Here is a 26,193-nt window from a genome sequence, read left to right on the forward strand (position 1 = left end):
AATAAGTATGTAGTAGCTTCTTGACAGGCCCTTTGCTTGGGTAAAACAATTAAACCATGCAGTCTGAGAAACTATGTTAAAATTCTTGTGTATTTCGATTCTTATGTAGTTGGACTACCTCTAAGGATATTGACTTGCTTGATCTATGACTGGGCGGACCACCGCCAGGTCAGTGATCCTGTATCTTTGGTTAATTAATATAAATATTATAATAAAATATTCATAATCATGATTTTTTTTATATAAAGTCAAAGTGGATGGGGATAACATTTTTTAATAGTTTTACATGTCTTTTTCATTTTCTGGAAATGACAAAATTAAATATGTTTTTGGAAGAAAGAAGAAAGATATTGTTTCCGAAAAAAAAGAAAGTTATTATTTTATGTTAAGATATTCTAAAAAGAAAAGTATGTAATTTGAGATTTTGTAAATCTTGAACTCTGAAAATATTTTATTTATATATAATTTAAATTATTGTATACACATATATATACTAATATTAAATTTTTTAATTTTTTTATATATTTATTTCTTTATATTTTAAATTTGCTTAATAAAAGTTCTGACTCCACTACTATTATTATGTCAAAGTTATTGTAGCTAATGTTGACATTCTTCTTATCACGTTCCATTGCTTGCCTACTAAGAACTCTAAGTTTGAAAATAATATAAGTATCATATTCCTCTCTACAATAATTACAATTATAATAGTTTGGTAAACAAAGCAAAAATAATGACTCCTACATAAATACAATAGAATAGAAATGTTGTCACTAGAGCGTACCACACAAATATCATCTTTCTAGCTAGCTGCCTACCTCATTTTTTTATTTCTAGTTATCACATTTCATTTTATGAAAGTTAAATTATTAATTTTGATTAATATTTTAAAATGATATCTTTTCATCATATTAATATGAGAAGAATTGTGACTTAGAGTATATTTAAATTTTAAATTGGAAATACTTGTCACGACCCAAAATTTCAAGTCGTGATGACACATATGTTTCCAACTGATAGGTAAGTCAACTCAATAAGTTAACCAATTAAACTTAAATTGTGGAAGGGTAAGTAGCAAGCAATATCTCTCGAATACTAAGTCTCTTATAATAAAATGCAAAAAAACTGAAATACCACCCAAGATTTAGTGTCATAAGCACAAGAACTTCTAAAAGCCAATACAAGTCTAAAATTATATGACAAGTCTAGACATAAGAAATATCCTATCAGAATACCAAAATAACCTAATAAGTAGAGATAGATGAAGGTATGGGCCGCAGAATATTCAAGCAGCTCACCACAACTCCAAGTTAATCCAAACTCAAACTCAAAGCTCCAAAAGATACGCTCGAATTTGAAATACAATCTGCACCACAAAAGAGTGCAACAAGTGTAGTATGAGTACGAAACCACGTGTACCCAGTATATCTCATAGACCGACAACGAAGAAGTAGTGACAGAAATATATAAGAAAATAATCTTTTAATTTTACACGTCCACATTATACTTATCAACCAAGTTTTCATCAATAGGGATAATCAAATGCCAAGTAATGTCCAACCACCAATAACGCACATAATCAATAAGAATGAGGGATGTAATGAGATGCAATGCAATGTGACACTATGAAACAATATGCCTTAGATGCCAAGTACTCTCTCAACCGTATATACATGATACTCCTCGAAAATACATCGAGAGTTCATGACCCATGGGGGACTCGCGAGGTCCATATACCGACACAGACGATCTCAACGCACTATCATAAAATCAACAATCCCCACCACAGACGATCTCCATGTGCCCAACTTATAATCATAACCAATCACTCGCACGGACGATCTACACGTGCCCAAATTATAATCATAGCTCGATCTCAACACGGATGATCTGCACGTGTTAGACCTTTACTCATACTCAGTCTCATGTCAATGCATGTTCATAATATGATATCAATGAAAAGGGATGATGCAACATCTCAATAAATCAAATGTCGTTATGACATATAATCACCTCAATTATCACAATTTTACAGGTTCAATAAAGACACACAACCACACAAAAGAAATCAAGTCACTAAATACATAAGCTAATGCCCATATGCTTTGGCATTCTCGAATTACAATCTATCATATTATAGTAATAAACTTTCCCTTTAATAATACCGGTACTCATACCAATGCCCGTCACACCATTGGTACGAGACCCCCATCTTTAGCCCTTACCCGTTATCTATTTCATTTTTAAATCTTTAGTTAGAAAACATCCCTCAACGAAGTCTAGAAAGTCTTAACATACCTCAAAAGTCAAACACGTGTCAGGAATCTTCAAGATTTCACCTTTCCCTTTTGTAAAGCTTCATAGCATTCACAATCTATCAAAAAAATGCATTATTCGTAAGTAAATGTGTCTGTAAACGCTCATTTTGCTATACTTCCATTTTGAACCCCAAAGATCACTCAAAAGGTAGAATCCAAACCGACAAGAACAACCTAGAATTATAGTGAGACTAAATCACCCATAAATAGCACAAATTTATAATCAAGTTCCTAATCTTGATGTCAGTTAATTTGTCAAGTCTCATATTTTTTAAATTCAAGCTTAGGATTAAGTCTCAATTTCATCAATTAACATAAATCTAGCAATATTTATATACTACAATCTTAAACGCTAACTTCTAATCCCCTTTTCTTTCTTTCTTTCTTTCCCCACAACTCCATAATATAATATAAAAAAATCACGCAGGAATTTATGCTTCCTTACCTCGTTCACTCACGATACCTCTTCGTAATCTTTTGTCCTTACATGTTATGACTCAAAAATAATATCAACCCTATTTAACTTTAACTTATTCTAAAACATGTGTTAAGTGGTGTAGGTCATTAAGTAAATCATAGACTTGACCTATTAACCACCAATTAAAATAATTATTTAAAATTACTCAATAACTAATTAGCCATAATTAAATAAATAACCCAAAATTCCTATTTAAATTTACGGAAAGAATTAAAATAGTTTTAGTGCTCAAAACGACCTAGCGGGTCGTTACAATATTGAATTAATCAAATTCAATTCAACTTCAGAAAATTGAGGAATCTTAATTATAAAGAATTGATCAAAAACTTATATCGTAGATTATGAGATTACTTTGGCCATGTTAAATGTTAATTTTTATATAATGTCAATTTTATGGTTTTATATAAAGTTTAATTACAAGAATTAATTTCAACTATATATTTATTTTTTATTATTTCCTTTTAATAACAATTATATTGTTCCTTGACTGAAATTTGAAATAACTCAAAGCTACGATAAATAATATAGCGTACCAAGGTATAATTGAATTCAATTTTTTTGTCGTACCATTCTTATAGTAAATAAAATAAATTCATTGTTATCTATCTATATATAATAGGAGAAGAAAAAGTGCCACGTGTCAGCACCACAAAAAAAGTTTTTTTAATTAATTTAAATATTCTATTTCAAAATTAATAAAAATTTCAAACACGAAAAAAGAAAATGGAGTGGTTCCAGCAATTAAGGGAATCTTTAACAGTTATTGAAAAAAAATTTTGAAAAACAAATATTTATATCCAGTAGAAAAAAATATCAGATACGTTAGAAATTAATGATGTGTAATTAAAATTAATTTAAATATTTTATTTCAAAAATTCAAACACGAAAAAAGAAAATGGAGTGGTTCCACCAATTAAGGAAATCTTTAACAGTTGTTGAAAATTAAATTTGAAAATAAAATATTTATAGTTGAAAAATAATATCATATAAGTTAGAAATAGAAAAAGGGGACAGTTTAAACGAAAAAATAGGACAGTTTTCTTGGGTGGTTATGAATAACACGCTCCCGTTTCCCTTATATATTTCTTCTTTGAATTTGTTTGAAATGCATGAAGAGCTCCTCGAAAGAAGGTTTTGTATTTTCTGATTATAAAAGCTTGTTTATATTTGTTGAATTATAAGAATGATATGGATATTTGAATTTTTTTGTTGTTGCATATTTTTCAGTTTCCAGTGTTACACATTAGAATGATGAAGCGTAGAGTTAGAAACTATTAAAAACTATCTCAAAAAATAATGTTCAGTATAATTTTTATTTTGGTTATTCTTTTTTCTTTTTGAATCAAATGAATAGCATTGTTTGATTATTTAGTAACCATTTTTTTTGTTGTTGCAGTAATATGTTTGCAAGAGTTTAATAACTATTATTGTGATTAATGTAAATTTTATTAGTTGATTATTACTCTTCCTGTACTAGGTAAAAAAAAAGAGAGGCTAAGCATAGTAATTTAGTTTATTGGAATTTAAATGATCATCACTTTTCTCTTAAATTATTTCATTGTGTTGTTTCTGATCATATCTGCATATGAAAAAAAAATGAAAGAATTCAAGTAATAACTGTTTAAAAAGTACACTAAAAGGTCGCAACAAATCATCCTTTTTGTTTCAACTACGAACTTTTTTAGGCTCCTATAATTCACGTATCCTTAGACTGATTCCTAACAAACTCAAAGTCCTGTAATTGCATTTCTTTTAGAGATAAGATGATTATAACTATCCCTATTAATTTCAACACTAAATTGAAACTATACTTTTTAAAATAAATTATCAAAGCTAAATGACAAGGAATTTATGATTATTAATTGTCAAATTAATTTCTTTGTTACTCACTCTCCTTTTTATAGTATTTCATTTTTATGTAAATATTTTTTTATAAAGAGGAGGAACTATTATTTTCTTTGTTGTTGGAGTGTATAATAAAAATATAAACAAGTGATGACTTGCAAAGTGATATTTTCAGATTTTCATTTCTATCGATTTTATTCTTATCATTTTTAATTTTCATTCAATCATATAAACTCTCTCCACATATATTTAAATTTAAGATAATTAGTGATTTTATTACTTTTAAATTTTGTATTTTATATATAATTATTTATAAATTAGTTTATTTGAATTTGAAAAGTTGTCCTATAAATTAAAATACAATTACAATTGTATTAAAAAAATTGTAATTAGTTGAGAAGTTATAATCAATTTTAAATACTCAATAAGATATGGATTAGGATTAATTCATATTTTTATTTTCTGATTTAAATAAATGCGTTGAGCCCGTTTGAAAATAAATTTTATTAAGTCCGTTTGTAAATCCTTTTTTTAATTTTTTTTAATCATATTTTTAATGCTAAATAAATATCACATTAATGCTAAATATCATATTTTGAAAATTTTAAAATAAAAATTTAAAACAAATTTAAAATTTAAAATAAATAAAAAGTGAAACGGATATTTATCTATATATATTGGAAATTACACCCTATCCATTTTCTCCACGAAATCGACATAGACACGAGGAAGAAATATTTCTTATGGTTAAATTTGACTCGAATTACAAAAAATGCATATTTAATCCTTCAAAATTTTGTCATACTTAATTTCCTACGTGGTTGGGATTCTTATAGGTAAGATTTATCTATTTAAATTAAGATTAAAAAAAATAAAATTTCTAAAATTAGTAGTTATAATTATAATAAAAAATTGTCATGGATGATTTCACTTTTAAACATGTGAGGTTTTTACATTTAAAACTATTTATAACTTTTTTGTTCATTCTTTTCTCTCTCAATAAATACAAAATACAGTTTTTATTTCTTGTTATATTGTGATTTTAACTATACACAAATAATATTTTTGAATAATAGCTATGTCCTCAATTTTGATCAACATGATTATGAAGTTATGTTGAATAAGGATCGTGTTAACTTTTTTTTATTATGATTCATGAATTTAAGGTAAAAAATTATTCTCCCCTTTTTCCCAATTAATTTGTATTTTTGCATATTTCTATATCTAAAAATTGAAAGAAGAAAATGCCCATCATAAATACATTAAATCAAGAGGATCTTCATTGGACTATCCAACCCAACATAAAGATTGAAGCGAGAATAATGTTTTTTGAATCTAATTTAATATTAATTATTATCAATGGAAAAGAGTAAAAATATGAGGCTTTTGAAAATCATGTTCCAAACACATTGAGATCTTTGAAGAACACATGAAATTCTCTCATACATAGGTAACATTTTTTTTTATCAACTTTTTGAATGAGTTGACAACATAATATGTGAATTCTTTTTCATTAATATTTTAGTATTATTATTGTTTATATTGAAGCCGCAAGTTTTAAATGAAGAACTCTTTCGTCTCTAAGAATTAGAGTAAAAAAATATGAGTGATGAATAATTTTAAATTCAACTTAACGCTAAAATGTAAAATATTAAAGATTAAAGATAAAAACTTTAAATTCATCGTTGGAATCAAATTCAATCGTGAATTTTACATAATACAATATTAAGTAGTATTATAAATAACAATATACTAGACTCTTAGATCAATAATATACTAAATTAAATAAGAATAACGGCACATGTTAGTTATTAATTTAAATTTCCTACGTAGAATAAAAAATTAAGTCAAAAGCCTTTATGGATTTTAAATTTTATTAAAATATATGCATAAATAGAGGATAGAATTAAAAAAAAATGCACGATTTATATATATATATATATATATATATATATATATATATATATATATATATATATGATAAAATTAAATTTCAAATAGTCGATATAAATAAATAGAAAACTATTTACAATTCAAAATCCTACAATAGTTTTAGTTTCAAAGAAGTTACACACGTTCTTGAAAATTTCATATCCTATATTTGAAACCATATTTCCATAAAATACGACTAAAAAATAAAATCGCTTTTTTAAAATTTATTTAATTACCTTACTTAGATGTTAAATTATTATATAAAAAAACTTCAACAAAAAAACGTAGTAGATTATAGATATTAGAATAGTATAATAACAAGTAAAATTGTGTACTAAAACATTAAGTTAGTATGATCATATAAATAGTAATAAAGTAGTATTATAACTATTTTTTTTTTTAAAAAAAGTGAAGGATAAAATTTTGAAATTATTTTAATTTAAAAATATCCGCGCAACGCACGGGTACGAATAGTAGTTAATGTAAAAAAAAAGTACATAATATCACGTCCACAAATAATACATGTACTCACCTAACAGAAGAAACTAGAAGAAAAAATTAGCCTATTTCGAATAGTATAGAAATATTTTAAGCCTTTTCCCAATTTTTCTTTACTACAAAAACCTATTTGCCCAAAAAAAAGAATCTATAAAAAGGCATATGCAATAACCTTTTGAAGAACTTATAATTGAACCAAAAATAACCATCCTTCCTCTTCCCAAAAATGGAGTTGTTCAACTTAATTTCCATTTCCCTTTTTGTATTTTTCCTCTTTTTATTAAAGAAATTGAAGAATTCCAATAGCCAAATTAACAAAAGATTGCCTCCTGGTCCATCTAAATTACCATTTGTTGGAAGTATGTTTCATATGGTTGGTGGACTTCCACATCGTGTCCTTAGAGATTTAGCCAAAAAATATGGTCCAATTATGCACCTTCAACTAGGTGAAGTTTCTCTAGTTGTTGTTACTTCTCCTAACATGGCCAAACAAGTGTTAAAAACTCATGACCTCGCTTTTGCATCTAGGCCAAGACTTTTGGCCTCCGAAATTGTCTTGTATAATTGTACAGATATTGCATTTTGCCCATATGGTGATTATTGGAGACAGATGCGCAAAATTTGTGTCTTAGAAGTGCTTAGTGGAAAAAATGTTCGGTCATTCAGTTCAATTAGACAAGATGAAACTCTTCGTCTAGTTGAATTTTTTAGATCATCATCCTCAGGTGAGCCAGTTAATGTAACAAAAAGGATTTCGTTATTCACAAGCTTTATAATATGTCGATCAGCATTTGGGACGATATTCAAGGAGCAAGATGAATTTATACGAGTAATGAAAAGTGTGACATCTTTATTGGAAGGGTTCAATGTGGCTGACATATTCCCATCTTTGAAATTTCTTCATGTGTTAAGTGGAATGAAAGGTAAAATGATGTATCTCCACCATAAGGTAGATACCATTGTTGAGAATGTTATAAATGAGCACAAGAAAAATCTTGTAATTGGGAAGACTAATGGTGAATTAGGAGGTGAAGATTTAATTGATGTACTATTGAGACTTATGGAAGATGGAGACCTTCAATTTCCAATCACCAATGACAACATCAAAGCTATTGTTTATGTAAGTACTTACTATATACTATGCATGCCTAATTACTATTTAACATATACTTGAGGTATGTTTGGTATGAAAGAAATATATTTTGGATTTTAAAAAAAATAAATGAGTTTCTTACTTATTTTTGACGTTTGGTAAATAAATAAAAATAATTTGTATAATGTAGGTAAATATTATCGCGATGAAAATAGAGAGTAGGAGTGTAGGGGTGATGGTGATAGGGGCTATAGTATAGGAGCTTTGTCAAACAATTCAAACGATTAGATAAATAACACGTACATGTGAATGAATTTAACGTAACCTTGTAACTTGCTCTCAAATGTAGGACATGTTTGCAGCAGGAACAGAAACAACATCAACGATAATTGACTGGGCCATGGTGGAAATGATTAAGAGTTCAAGTATACTTTTCAAAGCTCAAGCAGAGGTAAGGGAAGCCTTTAGAGGAAAAGAAACTTTTGATGAAAATAATGTCGAAGAATTGAAATACCTAAAACTAATCATTAAAGAAACTTTAAGACTTCACCCTCCGCTTCCACTTATGCTCCCAAGAGAATGTAGGGAAGAAGTAGATATAGATGGCTATACTATTCCTTCGAAAACAAAATTAATAGTTAATGTATGGGCTATCGGAAGAGATCCAAAATATTGGGATGATGCAGAAAGCTTTAAACCTGAGAGATTTGAGCAAAGTTCGGTGGATTTTGCTGGTAATAATTTTGAATTTCTTCCATTTGGTAGTGGAAGGAGGATTTGTCCTGGAATATCATTTGGTTTAGCTAATATATATTTGCCTTTGGCTAACTTATTATATCACTTTGATTGGAAACTTCCTCCTGAAATTAAATCAAGTGATCTTGACATGACTGAGTCGGACGGAGCAAGTTGTACTAGAAAGAGTAACCTTCACTTGATCATGACTCCCTATCAACCTTCTCAAGAGTGACTCAATGGCATCAAACTTTATTTTAAGAAAGATTTAAAGTAATTTTTTTACACTAATGTAGTGATTGCCTTATAAAGCTCATTACGTGTAACGTATTGTGTGCTTTCACTATTTGTAACATATATATATGTATCTTTGTTATATCGTAAATGTATCGTGATAGTTATATACATAAAATGCCATGTTATCCCCCCCCCCCCCCCCCCCCCCCCTAACTAGTGGTTGTGTTTGCTATTAATATGTACTGATGCATATCAAGAAAATTGATGGACATGGTCAGATTATTAAAGAAAATTGATATCAATTTAATTGATGGACTATACATTGTAAGTTTGGCCTTCGTTGATTTCACTTAATCGATAGGTTGATTTTTTAGAAATGTTAAAAAATGTAATTACTTAAAATCAAATTTATGTATTTTCATTTATATTCTTCATTTGCACTTTTGCACTTTAAAAAACTTGTAGAAATCCTCAATTTTTGTAAAAATAAAAGATAAAAAAACGAGAGATTGCATAAGTTTATTTTTATGCGAAAAAAGGTGTACGTTAGTTGATTTTCTGATTTCTTTTATTTATTTTTTTCAAAAAAACATACAAACAAATATCGACAAAACAAGTAATTAAGTTTTCCACCGACTTTTCAGACCAACTATATCCGTCAATTTTGTCTTTGCATTATTGTCAAGTTTCTAGGAATATGTATTGAGTTTAGTTGACAAATTAGCCACCAACAAAATATATGTAGACACTTGGCATAATTTCATTTGAATACAAGTTATAATAGAATTAATTTTTTGAAATAAATTATCCTGAAATTAGTTATCCTGCGATTATTTTTTTATTGACTGTTAGGTTTGTTGTATTAAAACTACTAAGGAAAGCTTTCGCAAATAGCCACTATAATAAATTTAATTATGCTTCATAACTATACTAAAAAAAAGCTATCTATTGTTCAATGTGAGCCTCTCTGTGAAAAAATGTTAGGCAGGATCTCTTCATGGACAACAAAGTTTGTCTTGCTCTTTGAATACTTTCCCAAATGCTGATCTATAAGTAATAGAGCTCGCAAACTCAAAAATTATTTGTTGTAGCATTAACTGTCTCACCAGAAGATGATCGATAAAATTCAATCATACAAAGAACTTCATCTTGTCTAATAGAGATGATCGATAAAATTCAATCATACAAAGAACTTCATCTTGTCTAATAGAGTTGAATGACTTGACATTTTTGATACTAAGTTTCGGAGGTAGTCCTGCTTATTTTACAATTGACAATTTTTTAATGATAGATTGGATAGAGTTGATAAATGAGTGAATTATTGGCCAGCTTAAAAGTTATTTAAATTGAAATAAGCTAAAATATAGATCATAACTGAACTCGCTTAATTCTTACTAAATTTTAATTGTTTTTTATTTATTTTTATAAATTTTAATACATAATAAAATTATTTATTATATTCATTATGATTATATTAATATCATAATAAATAACAAAATAGAATAATAGCAGGTCGCCACTTATGGCACATATTCAACAAATAGTGGCTTCTTTCTTCGTTTAAATACTCCTTCAAATTTCAATGATGACATACTATTCAATGACGGATTTGAATGAATTTGACGGGCTAAGTTAACTAGTTAAGTCAATTAATGAATGAGTGAGTTATTGATTCGTCCAATGTGATTTGAATTGAAATAGATTAAAGTGCAGCTCATAAGTTTTAACTATTTTATTATTTTATATATATATATTTTCAGTACCTAATAAAAAAAAAATCTGACTATATATAACATATCAAAAATAAAATTAAAAATATTTTGATATAATTACACTTGAATTCACTTGGGCAACATATCAACCCAATATTTGATGGGCTTTCTTATTCATTTAAGGGAAACTTTCAAAAACAACAAACATTAAGCCTTAAATAGGACTCCTTAGCTACAATTTCACTGATTGTAATTCTCAACTACACTTTGGTAGGGGCGGTTCAACGTAATGGAAGGCCTAAAGCGAATTTTCATTTGAAGGCCTAAAATCTAAACCAACTTCATATGTATTTATTTAAAATTTATGTTTCTTACACTTTTCAAATGCAAATTATTACTTAGTATTTTATTCAATTATTATTTTAGATATGATTTTATCAATTCAACATTGATTTTTTTTATTTCACTAAGACAATCATTATATTTATTATAACATTATATAAGTAATAAGTTGACAAATTTTAAATAAAGATAAGAGTTAGAACATAATGGGGTAAAAAATAATAAAGTAATATAATTTTTTTTAATACTTTTTATTATAAATAATCATTTTTTATAATAAAAAAATTAACACATACTTTATTCTTGGTAAAATTTGAGGCCTCCTAAATTGGGGGCCTAAGGCATATGCCTTAATTATCAAAGCATAGAGCTGACGCTGCACTTTGGTTTGCTACACATTTGTATTTTTTATATTTTTTCGTGAGTTTTGTAGAAAATAAACACAAATACAAACTTATTTGTATCAAAATGAATACATATTAGGAGGCGAGAGGCGAACGAGATTAAGAGAGGCGAACGAGATTAAGAGAGGCGAGTGGGAATGAGAGAGGGAGGAGAGAGGCGAGGGAGATCGAGAGAGGGAGGAGAGAGGATTTTGCATTTTGTATTTATTTGCATTGTATATATTCTGGTATTTATTAATTTAATGCATAATTGTTTTGTATTTTGTATCAATTGTACTCAAAATATAACAAATACAATTGTATTCATCCTCTCTTTTATTAGATACAATTGATACATAATACATTTGATAGAGAGAATGAATGCATATTGTATTCACATGAATACAAATACAATTTATACAAAAATATAAATCTAGTTTTTTGAATATAATTGATATAAAATACAAAAGTCTCACATATATTTGATTTTATACCGTTGCTACATAATATATTTGAATGGATTTCTTCTTATTGGCAAAGAGATAGGGGGCGAGAGAGGGAGGAGAAGCAAGTGATAAAGTTTGCTATAAAAACAACGTATAGTGGTTTTTTATAATTTTTTTAAACTATAGTTGTTTACCATATAATATGTTAGCATTTTTGTCTTGTTCCATAATTTTCCCACTAAAAAAACCATTGTATATTCATTTTTGAAATATATGCATGAAATTGATTTTCAAGTTAAAGACCGACCCCCCCCCCCCCCCCCCCCCCGGCATGCCCCCACACATGCAGTATTACGATAACACGAAGAACAACTGTGATGGTGTCTTGAACAACTGCAATTTTGTATTTCAATTGTATCGATCTGTGTTTTTTAGGAAGAACGATGATGAACTGCTGTTATTTTGTATTCCAATTTGCTTTTTCGATTGATCCACAATTTTGATTTATTTATTTTTGCTATGATAGGGTGAGATGCACCTGAATCTACTTTCCATTCCTGCGTAAAAATGTTTGATATTAAACAAGTAGCTAGTAATATCATTGGTGTGACTAGTAGTACATCCTTTCCTTGATTTCTATTCATATTCATCACTATTGGATTTGGCTTCTCAACCACATTAGCTATATATATTGATTGTTGAATCGCATAGTCTTGATTTATGGATGGTGCAAGTCCCTTAAGTAGGATTTTTCTGTGTGCTTGATCATACGATTCATTTAAGCCACTTTGTGCAAGAATAATAATCTCTCTGTGCAGTTGATAGATCCTCACACGATTTACTTTGTCAAATCTCTCTTCAGATTTGCCCAGAATGTGAAAGCATTCGTGGAATACACAATTTCGTTGAGAAGTGATTCACTAATTGTGTTCATCAACCATGAAAATACAATCACATTGTATGTCTCTCATTGTTCGTGCAACTCTACTCTGTATAACCCTTTACAAAACCATATTTCCTCTTTTCCAATAGTGCAATTCTCATTGATCTACTCCCGATTCCATAGTTTTCTGATCCAATAAAGTACAGGTCCTAAAGTATCTGATGGCCCAACATATAAAGGATCATTCTGATTGATCTTAGCTAGAAGAGATCTAAACTCGACTACTCTAGACTTTCAGTATCAACTACTCAAAAATGTTAGTATCAACTTCTTCGATACCATGATAAAATGTGAGTTTAAGAGCTCAACATCCCATTGATGAATTGAGAAGAAGCATAGAGTGAGGAAGAAAGGAAGATATTATTAATCTGAATGAAAAGGGTCTTACACAAGTGAAGCATTGCTTCAGGCTTTATAGCTTAGCCAGAGCCCGCAGAGGAACTATGAAATATCCTAACTGACTAACTGATTATTGCCGGCTCATCTTGCCTTACAACAACTCATTAGCACACTAATCGATATAACTAGTAGCAACTAACTAACTCATCAGCTAAGTGAAAATTAATGGAACAGTAACAGTAACTTTCACTTCGTCATTGTTTGACTAATATTGTAGATTCAAACAATATGTATTTTGATAAATTTGTATAATTGAACAAATGAAAAATGATTAATTTTAAATAAAAAAATTATTTCTCATATCTCTCGAAGGCCATGCAGAGCACAAGCAACCCCATATATATGATATTGTATGCTCAAATAATGAAATAATTTAAGAAGGTAGAACAAATAAAATGAGGAAATATAGTAGTATTGTTTTTTTTATTGAAAATAAATGTTTTGGTTCTACCGTTTAAATTTCGAAGCCCATCCCACTAGATTTACTTTCTGAAAAAACCCTACCTATTCACAAATCTATCTTCTTGGATTTTCTATCAATTTTTATTGAAGAATAAAGAGGCATGTTAGGACTAATCAAAATTAAAGTTTCTTTTATTTTTCGAGACATTTTTTTACGGTTAACAAACAAGTAAATTTTGAATATTACTCCCTCTGTCCCTTTTTATTCTCTAAATTTTGATTTGGCATATCAATTAAAAAAATAATGGTTCATATAATGAATTTATCGTTTTATCCTTATTAATTGATAGTCTTAAACATATTTACTCACTACATTTTTCAAAGACATTAACTCAATGTTAATAAATTGAGGGTGTAATAAGAAATTGTCCTTCCTTGATTTGTCAAAAATGTCAAGTAAAAAGGAAATCAAATTATGAAATATTTGACAAGTAAATGGAGACGGAGAAAGTACTACTAATTTGACTAAATATGAAGTTTAAAAAATATATGATATAATTTATTTAGACATTAGAGTATTGAATGGAGTATCATAAAATTTGAATACATTGTAATTTCTTTCTAAATTTGATTTTGTTTCAACAATTTGAACGCTTCTATGAGAAAAGAGATAATTAGATCAAAACTTTGGATTGTGACACAAGGAAGAAAGGATATCATAGATAATTTTTGGAAAATAATTTACAAAGTAATCTGTTGTAGTAGAAATTAGCTAAACATGTGTAAATTATTTATTCTACTGTCTTCCCTTTATTTAAGAAATTAATCTAGCCCCTCCTCTAACAAAAATTAAATACTAATGGTTCGTTTCATTTGATTGAAAACAAGTAATTTTGGGATTAATTATTTCAAGATTTTTATTTCATCTTTAACGTGAGATAAACATAACATTACACTCCTTGGGATAACTCATTTTTGGATAATTTATCCTACAATTTTATAAAATTTCAATACCTAGTGAAAATATTTTTTTTTCTTTATTAGGATTATAAGTAACATATAAAATCAATAATACTTTTAAAAATACTTTAATAAAATTATAATTAAACCCATTTTAACTATATATCAACTTAATTTTTAATGAGTTGAAATGAGTTTGGTCAATAACTCCACCTGGGAGGGGGGTGATTTTGTCACTATATGAAGGCACATCATTCAATGAATTATAGTGGGCTTGCATATTCATTTAAATAATCTTTTTTTATTTTTAATTGTTTGTTATATTAAAAATAAATATTTTTTTTACTTGTCCAATAATAATAACATATCAAATATAATCATAAAAGTAAAGTCTGGTAAACAATAGAAATTATTTTCGAAAGACATTTTTACTTGTCTAGTTAAAAATTAAAACATAATTTCCTATTTTATTTTTATTATTAAGTAATATATATTTTCCAAATGTTAGTAAAATTATAATTTTATTTATACTTCTTAAGGTTTGCATTAGATTAAAGATGATAAATAAATATGAATGGAGAGAGTATCAATTTTGTTAATTTATTAAAGTACGAGTTTGATGGAACTAGTAACTTCAAGTTGAAATTGTTTTTATTATATATAAGTACTACAATTAGAATCCAATGAATACAAACTATTATGATCCAAAATTCATAAATTAAAATTCTTAGCTTAACCCCTCTTTTTTTTTTTCCCCTTAAAGTTAAGCGACCTTGAGGTGGTGGGAGATTTTTTATTTTTTATTCTATTTTTACCCCATTATAGGAGCTTCCATCACTTTCGCTCCTCTAGTGAGTCATAATTTTAGATACAAATATATGGAATGAGAGGCGTTTACCACCGAACAACTCCCTTTTCTCCTTTTCTTATTTTAACTTTTTTTTTTTACCTCTATCTAAGAGCTTCCATCCTTTATTTCTTTTTGTTCTTTTAATGACTCGAACTTACAACCTAAGAGTCGAAAGTGATGAGTTCTTACCATTCGAGCAATTCCTTAGCGGAAGATTTGACATGGATGTTTACCTTGTTAATTAACAAATAACCAGTGTACATAAAAAAAAATGGGAGACGGACATAATCCAAAACCTCCCTATTCAACTATTTATACAAAAATAGAAAAAAGAGTGTTCATTGACCAAGATTGATCATGGAACATCATTAAAAAAAAAAAATCTTACTTGATGATCAAATAGGAAATTTTGGGCTGAGACGTCTGACGGTTGTTCTTGTTGACTAGCTACTAATAAGGAGTGGCGATCAAGTAAAGATTACTCTTTCTAGCACAAGTTGATCCAGCAGATTCAGTTAAGTCCAATTCACTTGGATTAATTCCATTAGGAAGTTTCCAATCAAAGTGATACAACAATTGAGCCAGTGGAAAATAAACATTAGCTAAGCCAAATGATATTCCAGGGCAATTCCTTCTTCCACTACCGAAGGGAAGATACTCAAAATTATTACCAACAAAATCCATAGAGTTGTCCTCAAATCTTTCAGGTTTGAAGCTTTCTGCGTCATTCCAATATTTAGGATCTCTTCCAATAGCCCATGCATTAACCATAACTTTTGTTTTCAAAGGAATAGTGTATCCATTTATGTCTACTTCTTCCCTACATTCTCTTGGAAGCAAGAGGGGAAATGGAGGATGGAGTCTGAAGCTTTCTTTAACGACCAACTTTAAGTATTTCAATTCTTCGACATCATTTTCATCAAAAGTTTCTTTACCTTTAAAGGTGTTTCTTACCTCTTCTTGAGCTTTGGAGAGTACATTTGGATGCCTCATCATTTCCACCATGGTCCAATCAATTGTTGCTGATGAAGTTTCTGTTCCCGCGGCAAATATGTCCTTCATTTATAAATAAGTTATAATAATACATTATCTCTCTCGTGCTATTTATATTTCTAGAATTTTTTTGATCAATTTCTACTGAAATATCAAAACAATTTACTTATATTAGACTTTGTGCTACTCTACCACCTTTGTTCTACAATATAATGAACTTTTTTTCATCGCCAAGTTTCTTTTTTTACTTTTACTTTCTAAATGTGTAAATTTTGTCATAAAAGTACAATTACTAGATCTATATAATCAACTCTAGGTAATTAAAAAAAAATATAATTATGTAATAATTTGAGAATACAAATGTACACTTTAATGACAACAAAAATAATAACAAAAAAATATACACAAGTACTTACTCACTAAATTTATTCTGACAATTTAGTTACATACTTTGACTTTATAGATATTTTTACCCCTCTATTTTTATTCGAAATAAAATTATTACCACCCAAAGACATATAAACCAACTTCATGATATTTACTTTTTTTCCCACACCCTACTTGTCATGACACTATTTTTTTCCACTTCTTTTTTTTTAACCATCCCTTCTTTACAAATTCTATACCCTTTTTCCTCACTCAACCAAAATGAAAAAAGGACCAATAATCTCCAATTAAAAGTTGTCACATGTATAGATGAAAAGAAAAGGTCCCACCCTAAGAGTGTAGATCAATTTTTCTCCGACAGAAATTGTTTCTGATAGACGTTCCACTCAGTGCACACTTAATAAATAACATTAAGAAGGAGAAGGTACTTACAAAGATAATAGCTTTGATGTTATCATTGGTGATTGGAAATTGAAGGCCTCCCTCTTTCATTACTTTAATCAATGCTGCAACTAAACCTTCACCTCCTAATTCACCATTGTTCTTGTGCTCATTGATGATTTTTTCAAGAATGACATCTAATTCATGGTGGACATCCATAATTCTACTCTTCATTCCACATAACACATGAAGAAATTTCAATGATGGGAAAAGATCAGCCACATCAAATCCTTCCATTATATGTGACACTTTTTTTACCACTTGTATAAATTCATCTTTTTCCTTGAATACTTTCCCAAATGCTGATCTACAAGTCATAGAGCTCGCGAATTGAAAAATCTTTTCAGTGACATTAACTGTTTGACCAGAAGATGATTGGAAAAATTGAATCATACGGAGAACTTCATCTTGTCTAATAGAACTGAATGACTTGACATTTTTGGCACTAAGCAATTCCATAATGCAAAGTTTACGCATTTGTCTCCAGTATTCACCATAGGGAGAAAAAACAATATCGCTCCCATTATAACAAATAATATCGGTGGCTACAAGTTTAGGCCTAGATGCAAAAGCGAGATCATGAGTTTTTAGTACTTGTTTAGCCATATCAGGAGAAGTAACAACAACTAGAGAAATTTCACCTAATTGAAGGTGCATAATTGGACCATATTTTTTTGCTAAATCACTAAGGACATGATGTGGAGGTCCTCCTAACAAGTGAAACATGCTTCCAAGTAAGGGTAATTTCCATGGACCAGGAGGCAATTTTTTTCTAATTTGGGTATTGGAATTCTTCCAATATTTCAATAACAAAAAGAGGAAAGACACAAAAAGGAAAAGGGAATTTTTTTTAAAAAAGTTCATATTTTAGCCTTTTGATTTGGGAAGAAATGAGAATTGTCTAGACAAGCATTAATCTTGAGCAATTTTTATTTTTCAACTCTTATGAATTGCACAGATTTTTTAGTTGACTTTAAAGTTTAAGTATAACTCTTATGAGATTATTTTATTTCTTTTCTTCAACTCTTATGAGATAAGAAGGTAGTACTATTTTAATCATCTAATTATTGTGGAGCAGGATATTTTGTATAGCTGTCCCACCGAGTTCTTATATAAATAAGAGAACGGATTAAGTTATTCAATGATGACACGTAAGTGTGTTAAATAGACGGATTTGAATGAATTTAATTTTAGTTGGTTCAATGAACTCAAATAATAAATGAGTGAGTAACTACTTCGGTTCTTAATTACTTGTTTACTTTTCGTATTTTATATGTTTTTTTTATTTATTTATTTTGATAAATTAAGAAATGATAAATATTTTTACCTATTATATCTTCAATTAATTACTTTGATAAAGGTAGAACTTTTTAAAAATTTGAAATTTTTAATTCATCTACTTAATAATTAATAGGGATAAAATGATAAACTCATTATATCAATTATTGTTTTCTTAATAGGTGTGTCAATTTAAAAGTGATCAAGTAATTAGAGACAAATGAAGTATTGATTTGTTCAAAGTTACTTGAATTGAAATGAATTAAAGTATAAATCATAACTTAATTCGTTCAATTTAAACAAAGTTTTAATTATTTTATTTGTTTTTTAATTATTTTTAATACCTAATAATTTTTTATTATTATGACTATATAAGACATATATATATATATATATATATATATATTTTGATAAAATTACATCTCAAATTAATTTAGGTTATATATAAGTCTAATTTTTAATGGGCTTAAATGAATTATGTTAGTCAATTGATAGATCAATAACTCCACCCAAACTTGAATGAACTGAATGAGGTGGGAGGGTTGGTTTGATTTTGTCACCCATGAGGGCACATTATTCAACATAGACAATTTGAGTTCTACGTGGAATATTACATGTCAATTTGAGTCCTATATGACGTCATACGTTTGTTGTGTCACGTAGGATTAATGTGCCTACTTATTAAACTTTATACAAGTTTAAGTGTCTACTTATGCATACCTAAAAATTCAAAAGTATAAATATGAAATGAGATCAAATTAAAAGAACATTTATATATTATGCCTTAAATTTTAGTTGTTTATTTGTTATATATATATATATATATATATATATATATATATATATATTATACATAACTATTTATCTTTTTATTAATTATCTTATATATATGATATCAAATTAAAAAGTAGATTAAAATAAATTGAACTAATAAAATAATATGTCAACAACCAACTCAAACTTAAACAGGTTGGGTCAACCCCAATGGCACACCATTCAACATATAGTGGCTTTCTTCTTCATTTAAAACTTCTTCAATGATGACATGTTAGGTGTGTAAAATAGACAAATTTGAATGAATTTGAGCAGGTTTTGAATTGAATTAATAAATAAGTGAGCCATTAATTCGTTCAAAGTTACTTAAAATTTGAAATAAATTATAATGCAGATCGTAACTTAATTCGTTCAATTTTAAAATTAATTGAATTATATAGCAATCAAATTTTTAATGACCTAAAATAAATTAAGTTAGGAAATGGACAAATTAATAACTCAACCCAAACTTGAATGGATTGAACGAGCAGGAAGGATCGGGTTGATTTTGTCACCCATGATGGCACATAATTCAATGAATAGTGGGCTTCCTTATTCATTTAAATATTTCTTCCGTTTATTTTTATTTATTCATTATAGTAAAAATAAATACATTTTTTATTTTGTCCGATAATAACAACATACAAATATAATCACAAAAATAAGGTCATAGAAAAATGACGTGGATGTAGTCTTACCTCTTAACTTATGAAAATAGAGGTTGTTTTCTATATACTTGTCTAGTTTAAAAGATTAAGAGATAATTTACTGTTTTATTTTTATTATTAAGAAATATATATTTTCCAATAGTAAAATAATTTATATAAATTAAGAATGATTTAGTAAAATTATAATTTTGTTTATTACTTCTTAAGATTGCATTAGATTAAAGATGACAAATAAATATGAATAGAGATGATATAATTTGTGTTCATCATTTGAGATATGAGTTCGATGAAACTAGTAACTTTAGTTCAAACTTTATACTCTAATTGTCCCCAATTACTTGTTCAACTTTTATTTTTTTACTTGTCCATTTTGATAAATCAAGAAAGGACAAATATTTTTTACCTATTATACAAAGAACAAACAAGCAACTTTCACATATAGCAAACATAAAAATCATATTTGTATGTTATACCTATAGTTTGTATAATTGCGCTCCATAGCAAACTTTATATTTGTTATGGCTATTAATATGTATATTTCGCTATACATATACAAAAGAAAGCAATTGTATAATCTGTTTCGGTATACATATACAAAAGAATCAATTGTATAATTTGTGTTTGTATAAAGAAAGAAAGAGAGAAACACAAAAGAAAACTGGGCAGGGGAAGATCATATTTGTATAATCATAAGTGTATAGGACTGTATCATCTCGCAATTTGAAATAGCTAGGAAGAAGCTAAGAACTTGAAATAATCGTTTTTGGAAATAGTGACAAATCTGGAAATTTGTTTAAGTTAGGAAAAGTGAGTTTTTGGTCAACTTCAAACGGCCATAACTCCTAGCTCAGGATGAGTTAGGTGTACTTCCAGATATGGTTGGAAATTTCTTGGAATGATCTTTCCAATGCCACCGAGTTTGCGCGATTCCGAGTTCTTATGAGTAAGTTATGCCCTTTGGAAGTTGGGCTGTTAGATTAAGGAAAGTCTAATCCGGGTTTTGGAAGGGTAAACTAGTCTTTTTCTTTACCTAATTTGCCTATTTCGTTTTTAGGAATTAATTGGGGTAAAACAAGACTTTATTCAGTTTAGAAAATAAGAATTTACGTTAGGGCTTGGAGAGGAGAAGAAAGAAGAGAAAAGAGGAGAGAAATCAAGAAATCGCCAAGAACGTTCAAGCTTTGCGAGTGGAATTCGTTGGGGGTGATCCCTACAAGGAATGTGAGATCACATAGTGCTGGGTTAGTTCACCCACACGCCAAACTTGTTTCAATTCAGCAAAATTGGAGTTGTTTGAATGTTAAGAAAGTGAAGTTCTTGATGAACATTGTTGAAAGATTTATTGAATTTCTTATGGGTTGTGTTGTTGGAGTTCTTGCGATTTGATTCACGTATTCGGGTGTAATTTTGGTTTGAATCTAACATATATTGAGAGTATAAATGATTCTAACTGTTTAGGAAAAGAACCATTAGAGTTTAGAGGGTTAGAGATGAAAAACGGAGAAGAAAAGTCGCCAAACACCTAGGTATAGGGGTGGGGCGTCGCGCCAGCGAGCCCCAGACCAGTCCCTGAATGTTGAGGGCTGGCGCCCCGCGCCTCTCAGAGCGCCAGGGATGCCAGTTCTCCCCATTCGCTCCCCACCTTTTCGTACTTGTTCCTTAGCAATGTACCTATGTTTTCTAGTTGATTCCAACACTCTAAGGTACATCTAAACATCATGAAATCATCCAATACATGAGATCATTAACCTTGAATCCATAATCCAATTCAAGTAAAGTTAAGATCAAAGTCAAAGAAGTCGAGAGTCAAGTCTAGAAGTTAAGAAGCAAGTCAAAACAAAGTTTCTTAAAGCTTTCAAAAGTCTTTAACAATGTTTTAAATTCATTTTAATACTCAAGTTTTCAAGTTAAGCAAAGAGTAAAGAGTTGAGTTCATTTCTCAAAAAGCTATAAGGGAACTAAGTATTCCCAAGGAAGTTTATAAATGTTTTCACATTTGAGCAAGAAAAGGGAACATCGATTCCAAGAGAGCTTTTAAGCTAAGTTTTGAGTAATTATCTCAAATCAAAGAAAGAAGTTTGTTTTTAAAACATATGAGCTAAGTATATTTTTGGGAGTAGTATTGAGCACCGATATGGGGATGGGAGTTCATATTAACTCAAGTCTCCAAAAACCATGTAGCCATCATGGGTATTAATAGGTCATACTTTTTAGATGATTACTTAAGTTAAGCTAGTGGATCCACTAAGTTAAGCGTTCTATATGACGGCAAAGTATATGACAGTTCTGGCAGCGTGGGCAAGACGTTGTATCATCACTTAGGCTCATAGTGATGATTATCGGTTAGAGAATCTCCCACAGAAACTATATTATTTTATTATATGAGTAAAGTTGAGTTTGTTATTGCATTTCCTTTAACGAACTAAGCTGTTTTTACTGTTTTATAAAGATTTTTCATATATTGCATGTATTCATTGTTTTATTCTGAGTTAAGTTATTCATGAGTTGAGAAGAGCCAACGTAAGTGTTTCTTTCAGAATCTTTTCAAGCCTTTGTATTTGTTTAGAATTCTAACTCGCATACTTATACATTCAATGTCTGATGCCAGTTGGCCTGCTTCGTCTTATGATGCAGACACAGGTAACCAGGATCAGCATCCAGTGCCTCGTTGATCCAGCTTGAGCACTCAGAGTCTGTGGTGAGCCTTCTTGCATTCGAAGGACTCCTTTATTTGCTTTCTAGTCCTTCATATGTTAGGATGATCGGGGGTCCTGTCCCGACATCCCTCTTTGTTTTAGAGGCTTCATAGACAATTAGTAGTCAGACGTCTTTACATTATCATTTCATATGTTAAGACTTGAGTTGTCATTTTGGCTAAGTTGAATGTTGACCATTAAACATTATGAGTTATTTCACTAAAGTTATTTGAGTAAGTTCATTTGATTATAGTAAAATTTTAGAGTCTTTCGCTGAGTCAGTAAACCAGGCCAAGGGTTCGCTTGGGGCCAGCAATGGTCTTCAAGTGCCGGCCACGTCCAGGGTGTAGGCTCGGGGCGTGACAAGAACGAAAATATATGTACTTGTATTTGTATACACAATTTTCTTTCACTTTATACAAACACAAACACAATTTATACATTTGTGTTTGTATAAACTGAGAGAGGCGAATGAGAGTGGTGAGCGAGATTTGGGAGAGTGGCGAGCAAGATCTAGTAGAAGGGAGAGAGGGAAACAAAAATATATGTATATATACAATTTTCTCTCGCTTTTTACAAACACCAACACATTTTATACATTTGTGTTTGTATAAAAGCGAGAGAGGCGAGGGAGACTGCCCAGCGAGAATGAGAGTGGAGAGCGAGATTCACCAAGGAGAGAGGCAAAATAGCAACAGTTTGCTATGGGGTACAGTTAAATCAAACTATGGTTATAGCATTTAATTTAAATTAATAGTTTGCTATTATATAGAATTTTCCCAACATTTTTTACCTATCATACTCTCAATTAATTACTTTGAAAAAGGTAATACTTTTTGAAAATCATAACTTTTTAATTCATCCACTTCATTATCAATAGAGGTAAAATGATAAACTTACTATAATCATTGTTTTCTTAATAGGTGTGTCAATTCAAAGTGGACAAGTAATTAGGAACAAGCAAAAATATAATTTGAAATTACATTTATTTTATATAAGTATATATTTAGTGCCCAATAGATAAAAATCCAAAATTCATAAATTAAAATTTTAGTTTCGCCTCTTGTTTTTTTCTCAAGTTAAGCGATCTTGAGATAGTAGAGGATTGTTTATATTTTTCTATTTTTTTAAATCCTTTTAAAGGAGATTCTACCCTTTTTTTTATTCTTTTGGTGACTCGAATTCATAACATTAGGTTTGAGATGAGGGGAACTTCCTATTCGAGTAACTCCCTATTGTCCTTTTTTAAATTTTAATTTTAATTTTTTTACCTCTACCTAGAGCTTTCCATTCTTTTCACTTTCTTGATGACTCAAACTCACAATCAAAGTGAAAGATTCTTTACATCCAAGCAACTCCTTGACATGAAGCTTATCTTATTAATTAATGAATAAGCAGTATACACAAAAGAAGGGGGACATAAACCAAAACCTCTTTATTCAACTATGTATACATAAATAGAAAAAAAGTGGTCATGAAACATCATAACAAAAATACAGACTCTAACTTCATGATCAGATAGGAAATTTTGGATTGAGAAGTTTGACGGTTGTTGTTGGCTAGCTATTGATAAGGAGTGGCAATCAAGTATAGGTTACTTTTTCTAGCACAAGTTGATCCAGCAGATTCAGTTAAGTCCAATTCACTTGAATTGATTCCATTAGGAAGTTTCCAATCAAAGTGATACAACAATTGAGCCAATGGAAAATAAACATTAGCTAAGCCAAATGATATTCCGGGGCAATTCCTTCTTCCACTACCGAAAGGAAGATACTCAAAATTGTTACCAACAAAATCCATAGAGTTGTCCTCAAATCTTTCAGGTTTAAAACTTTCTGCGTCATTCCAATATTTAGGATCTCTTCCAATAGCCCATGTATTAACCATAACTTTTGTTTTAAAAGGAATAGTGTAACCGTTTATGTCTACTTCTTCCCTACATTCTCTTGGAAGCAAAAGGGGAAACGGAGGATGGAGTCTGAAACTTTCTTTAACGACCAACTTTAGGTATTTCAATTCTTCGACATCATTTTCATCAAAAGTTTCTTTACCTTTAAAGGCGTTTCTTACCTCTTCTTGAGCTTTGGAGAATACATTGGGATTCCTCATCATTTCCACCATGGTCCAATCAATTGTTGCTGATGAAGTTTCTGTTCCCCCGCCAAATATGTCCTTCATTTATAAACAAGTTACAATATTATATTATCTTCTCCCAAATACAATAACAATAAGGAGGGTATAGATTATTTCATATATACTTACAAGAATAATAGCTTTGATATTGTCATTGGTGATTGGAAATTGATGGCCTCCCTCTTTCATTACTCTTAGCAGTGCGGCAACTAAACCTTCACCTCCTAATTCACCATTGTTCTTGTGCTCATTGATGATGTTTTCAAGAATGACGTCTAATTCATGGTGGACATCCATAATTTTACCTTTCATTCCACATAACACATGAAGAAATTTTAGTGATGGAAATATATCAGCCACATCAAATCCTTCCGTTAACTGTGACACCTTTTTGATCAATAGTATAAGTTCATCTTGCTCTTTGAATACTTTCCCAAATGCTGATCTACAAGTCATAGAGCTCGCAAATTGAAAAATCCTTTTTGTGGCATTAACTGTCTCACCAGAAGATGATCGAAAAAATTCAATCATACGAAGAACTTCATCTTGTCTAATAGAGTTGAATGACTTGACATTTTTGGCACTAAGCAATTCCATGATGCAAATTTTACGCATTTGTCTCCAGTAATCACCATAAGGAGAAAAAACAATATCGCTCCCATTATAACAAACAATCTCGGCGGCAATAAGCATGGGCCTAGATGCAAATGCGAGGTCATGAGTTTTTAGTACTTGTTTGGCCATTTCAGGAGAAGTAACAACAACTAGAGAAACTTCACCTAATTGAAGGTGTATAATTGAACCATATTTTTTGGCTAAATCTCTAAGGACACGATGTGGAGGTCCACCTAACAAATGAAACATGCTTCCAATTAAGGGTAGTTTCCATGGACCAGGAGGCAATCTTTTTCTAATTTGGGTATTGGAATTCTTCCAATATTTCAATAACCAAAAAAGGAAAGACACAAAAAGGAAAAGGGAAAAAAAGTTGAAGAAGTGCATATTTTGGGAGGGTTATTTGGATTGATAGGTTATGAAAAGTGTTGTTGCATATGTCTTATCTTTTATAGGCATGATAAGAAATGATGTATTTTTTAAGTGAAGATAAAATAGAGAGAGAGTACGACTTGAAAGAACAATAATGACAAGAAATGGAAAAATATGTATACCTTTGTTTCAAAACAAGTGTAGTCTTAGGTTATTTTATGCTC

General features: G+C 29.4%; 3 protein-coding genes across 3 annotated transcripts; 1 reads left to right on the forward strand and 2 right to left on the reverse strand.

Moving 5' to 3' along the window:
- Positions 1-7,274: 7,274 nt before the first annotated feature.
- Positions 7,275-9,141, forward strand: LOC125812597 (premnaspirodiene oxygenase-like). The gene is made up of 2 exons (XM_049492089.1): positions 7,275-8,191; positions 8,514-9,141. The coding sequence occupies exons 1-2, from the start codon at positions 7,298-7,300 to the stop codon at positions 9,132-9,134; spliced, it is 1,515 nt and encodes a 504-aa protein (XP_049348046.1). The 5' UTR covers positions 7,275-7,297; the 3' UTR covers positions 9,135-9,141.
- Positions 9,142-16,023: 6,882 nt separating this feature from the next.
- On the reverse strand, positions 16,024-18,258 carry LOC125812471 (premnaspirodiene oxygenase-like). The gene is made up of 2 exons (XM_049491954.1): positions 17,386-18,258; positions 16,024-16,629 (listed from the first exon to the last, which is right to left on the reverse strand). The coding sequence occupies exons 1-2, from the start codon at positions 18,256-18,258 to the stop codon at positions 16,024-16,026; spliced, it is 1,479 nt and encodes a 492-aa protein (XP_049347911.1).
- Positions 18,259-24,406: 6,148 nt separating this feature from the next.
- On the reverse strand, positions 24,407-25,984 carry LOC125812470 (premnaspirodiene oxygenase-like). Its single transcript, XM_049491953.1, has 2 exons — positions 25,112-25,984; positions 24,407-25,021 (listed from the first exon to the last, which is right to left on the reverse strand). Exons 1-2 carry the CDS (start codon positions 25,982-25,984, stop codon positions 24,413-24,415), a joined length of 1,482 nt encoding a protein of 493 aa, XP_049347910.1. The 3' UTR covers positions 24,407-24,412.
- Between the last annotated feature and the right edge of the window lie 209 nt (positions 25,985-26,193).

Source organism: Solanum verrucosum, unplaced genomic scaffold (genome assembly GCF_900185275.1).
Source record: "Solanum verrucosum unplaced genomic scaffold, falcon-dt-bn FXZP01000120.1, whole genome shotgun sequence".
NCBI classification, from domain to species: Eukaryota; Viridiplantae; Streptophyta; class Magnoliopsida; order Solanales; family Solanaceae; genus Solanum; species Solanum verrucosum.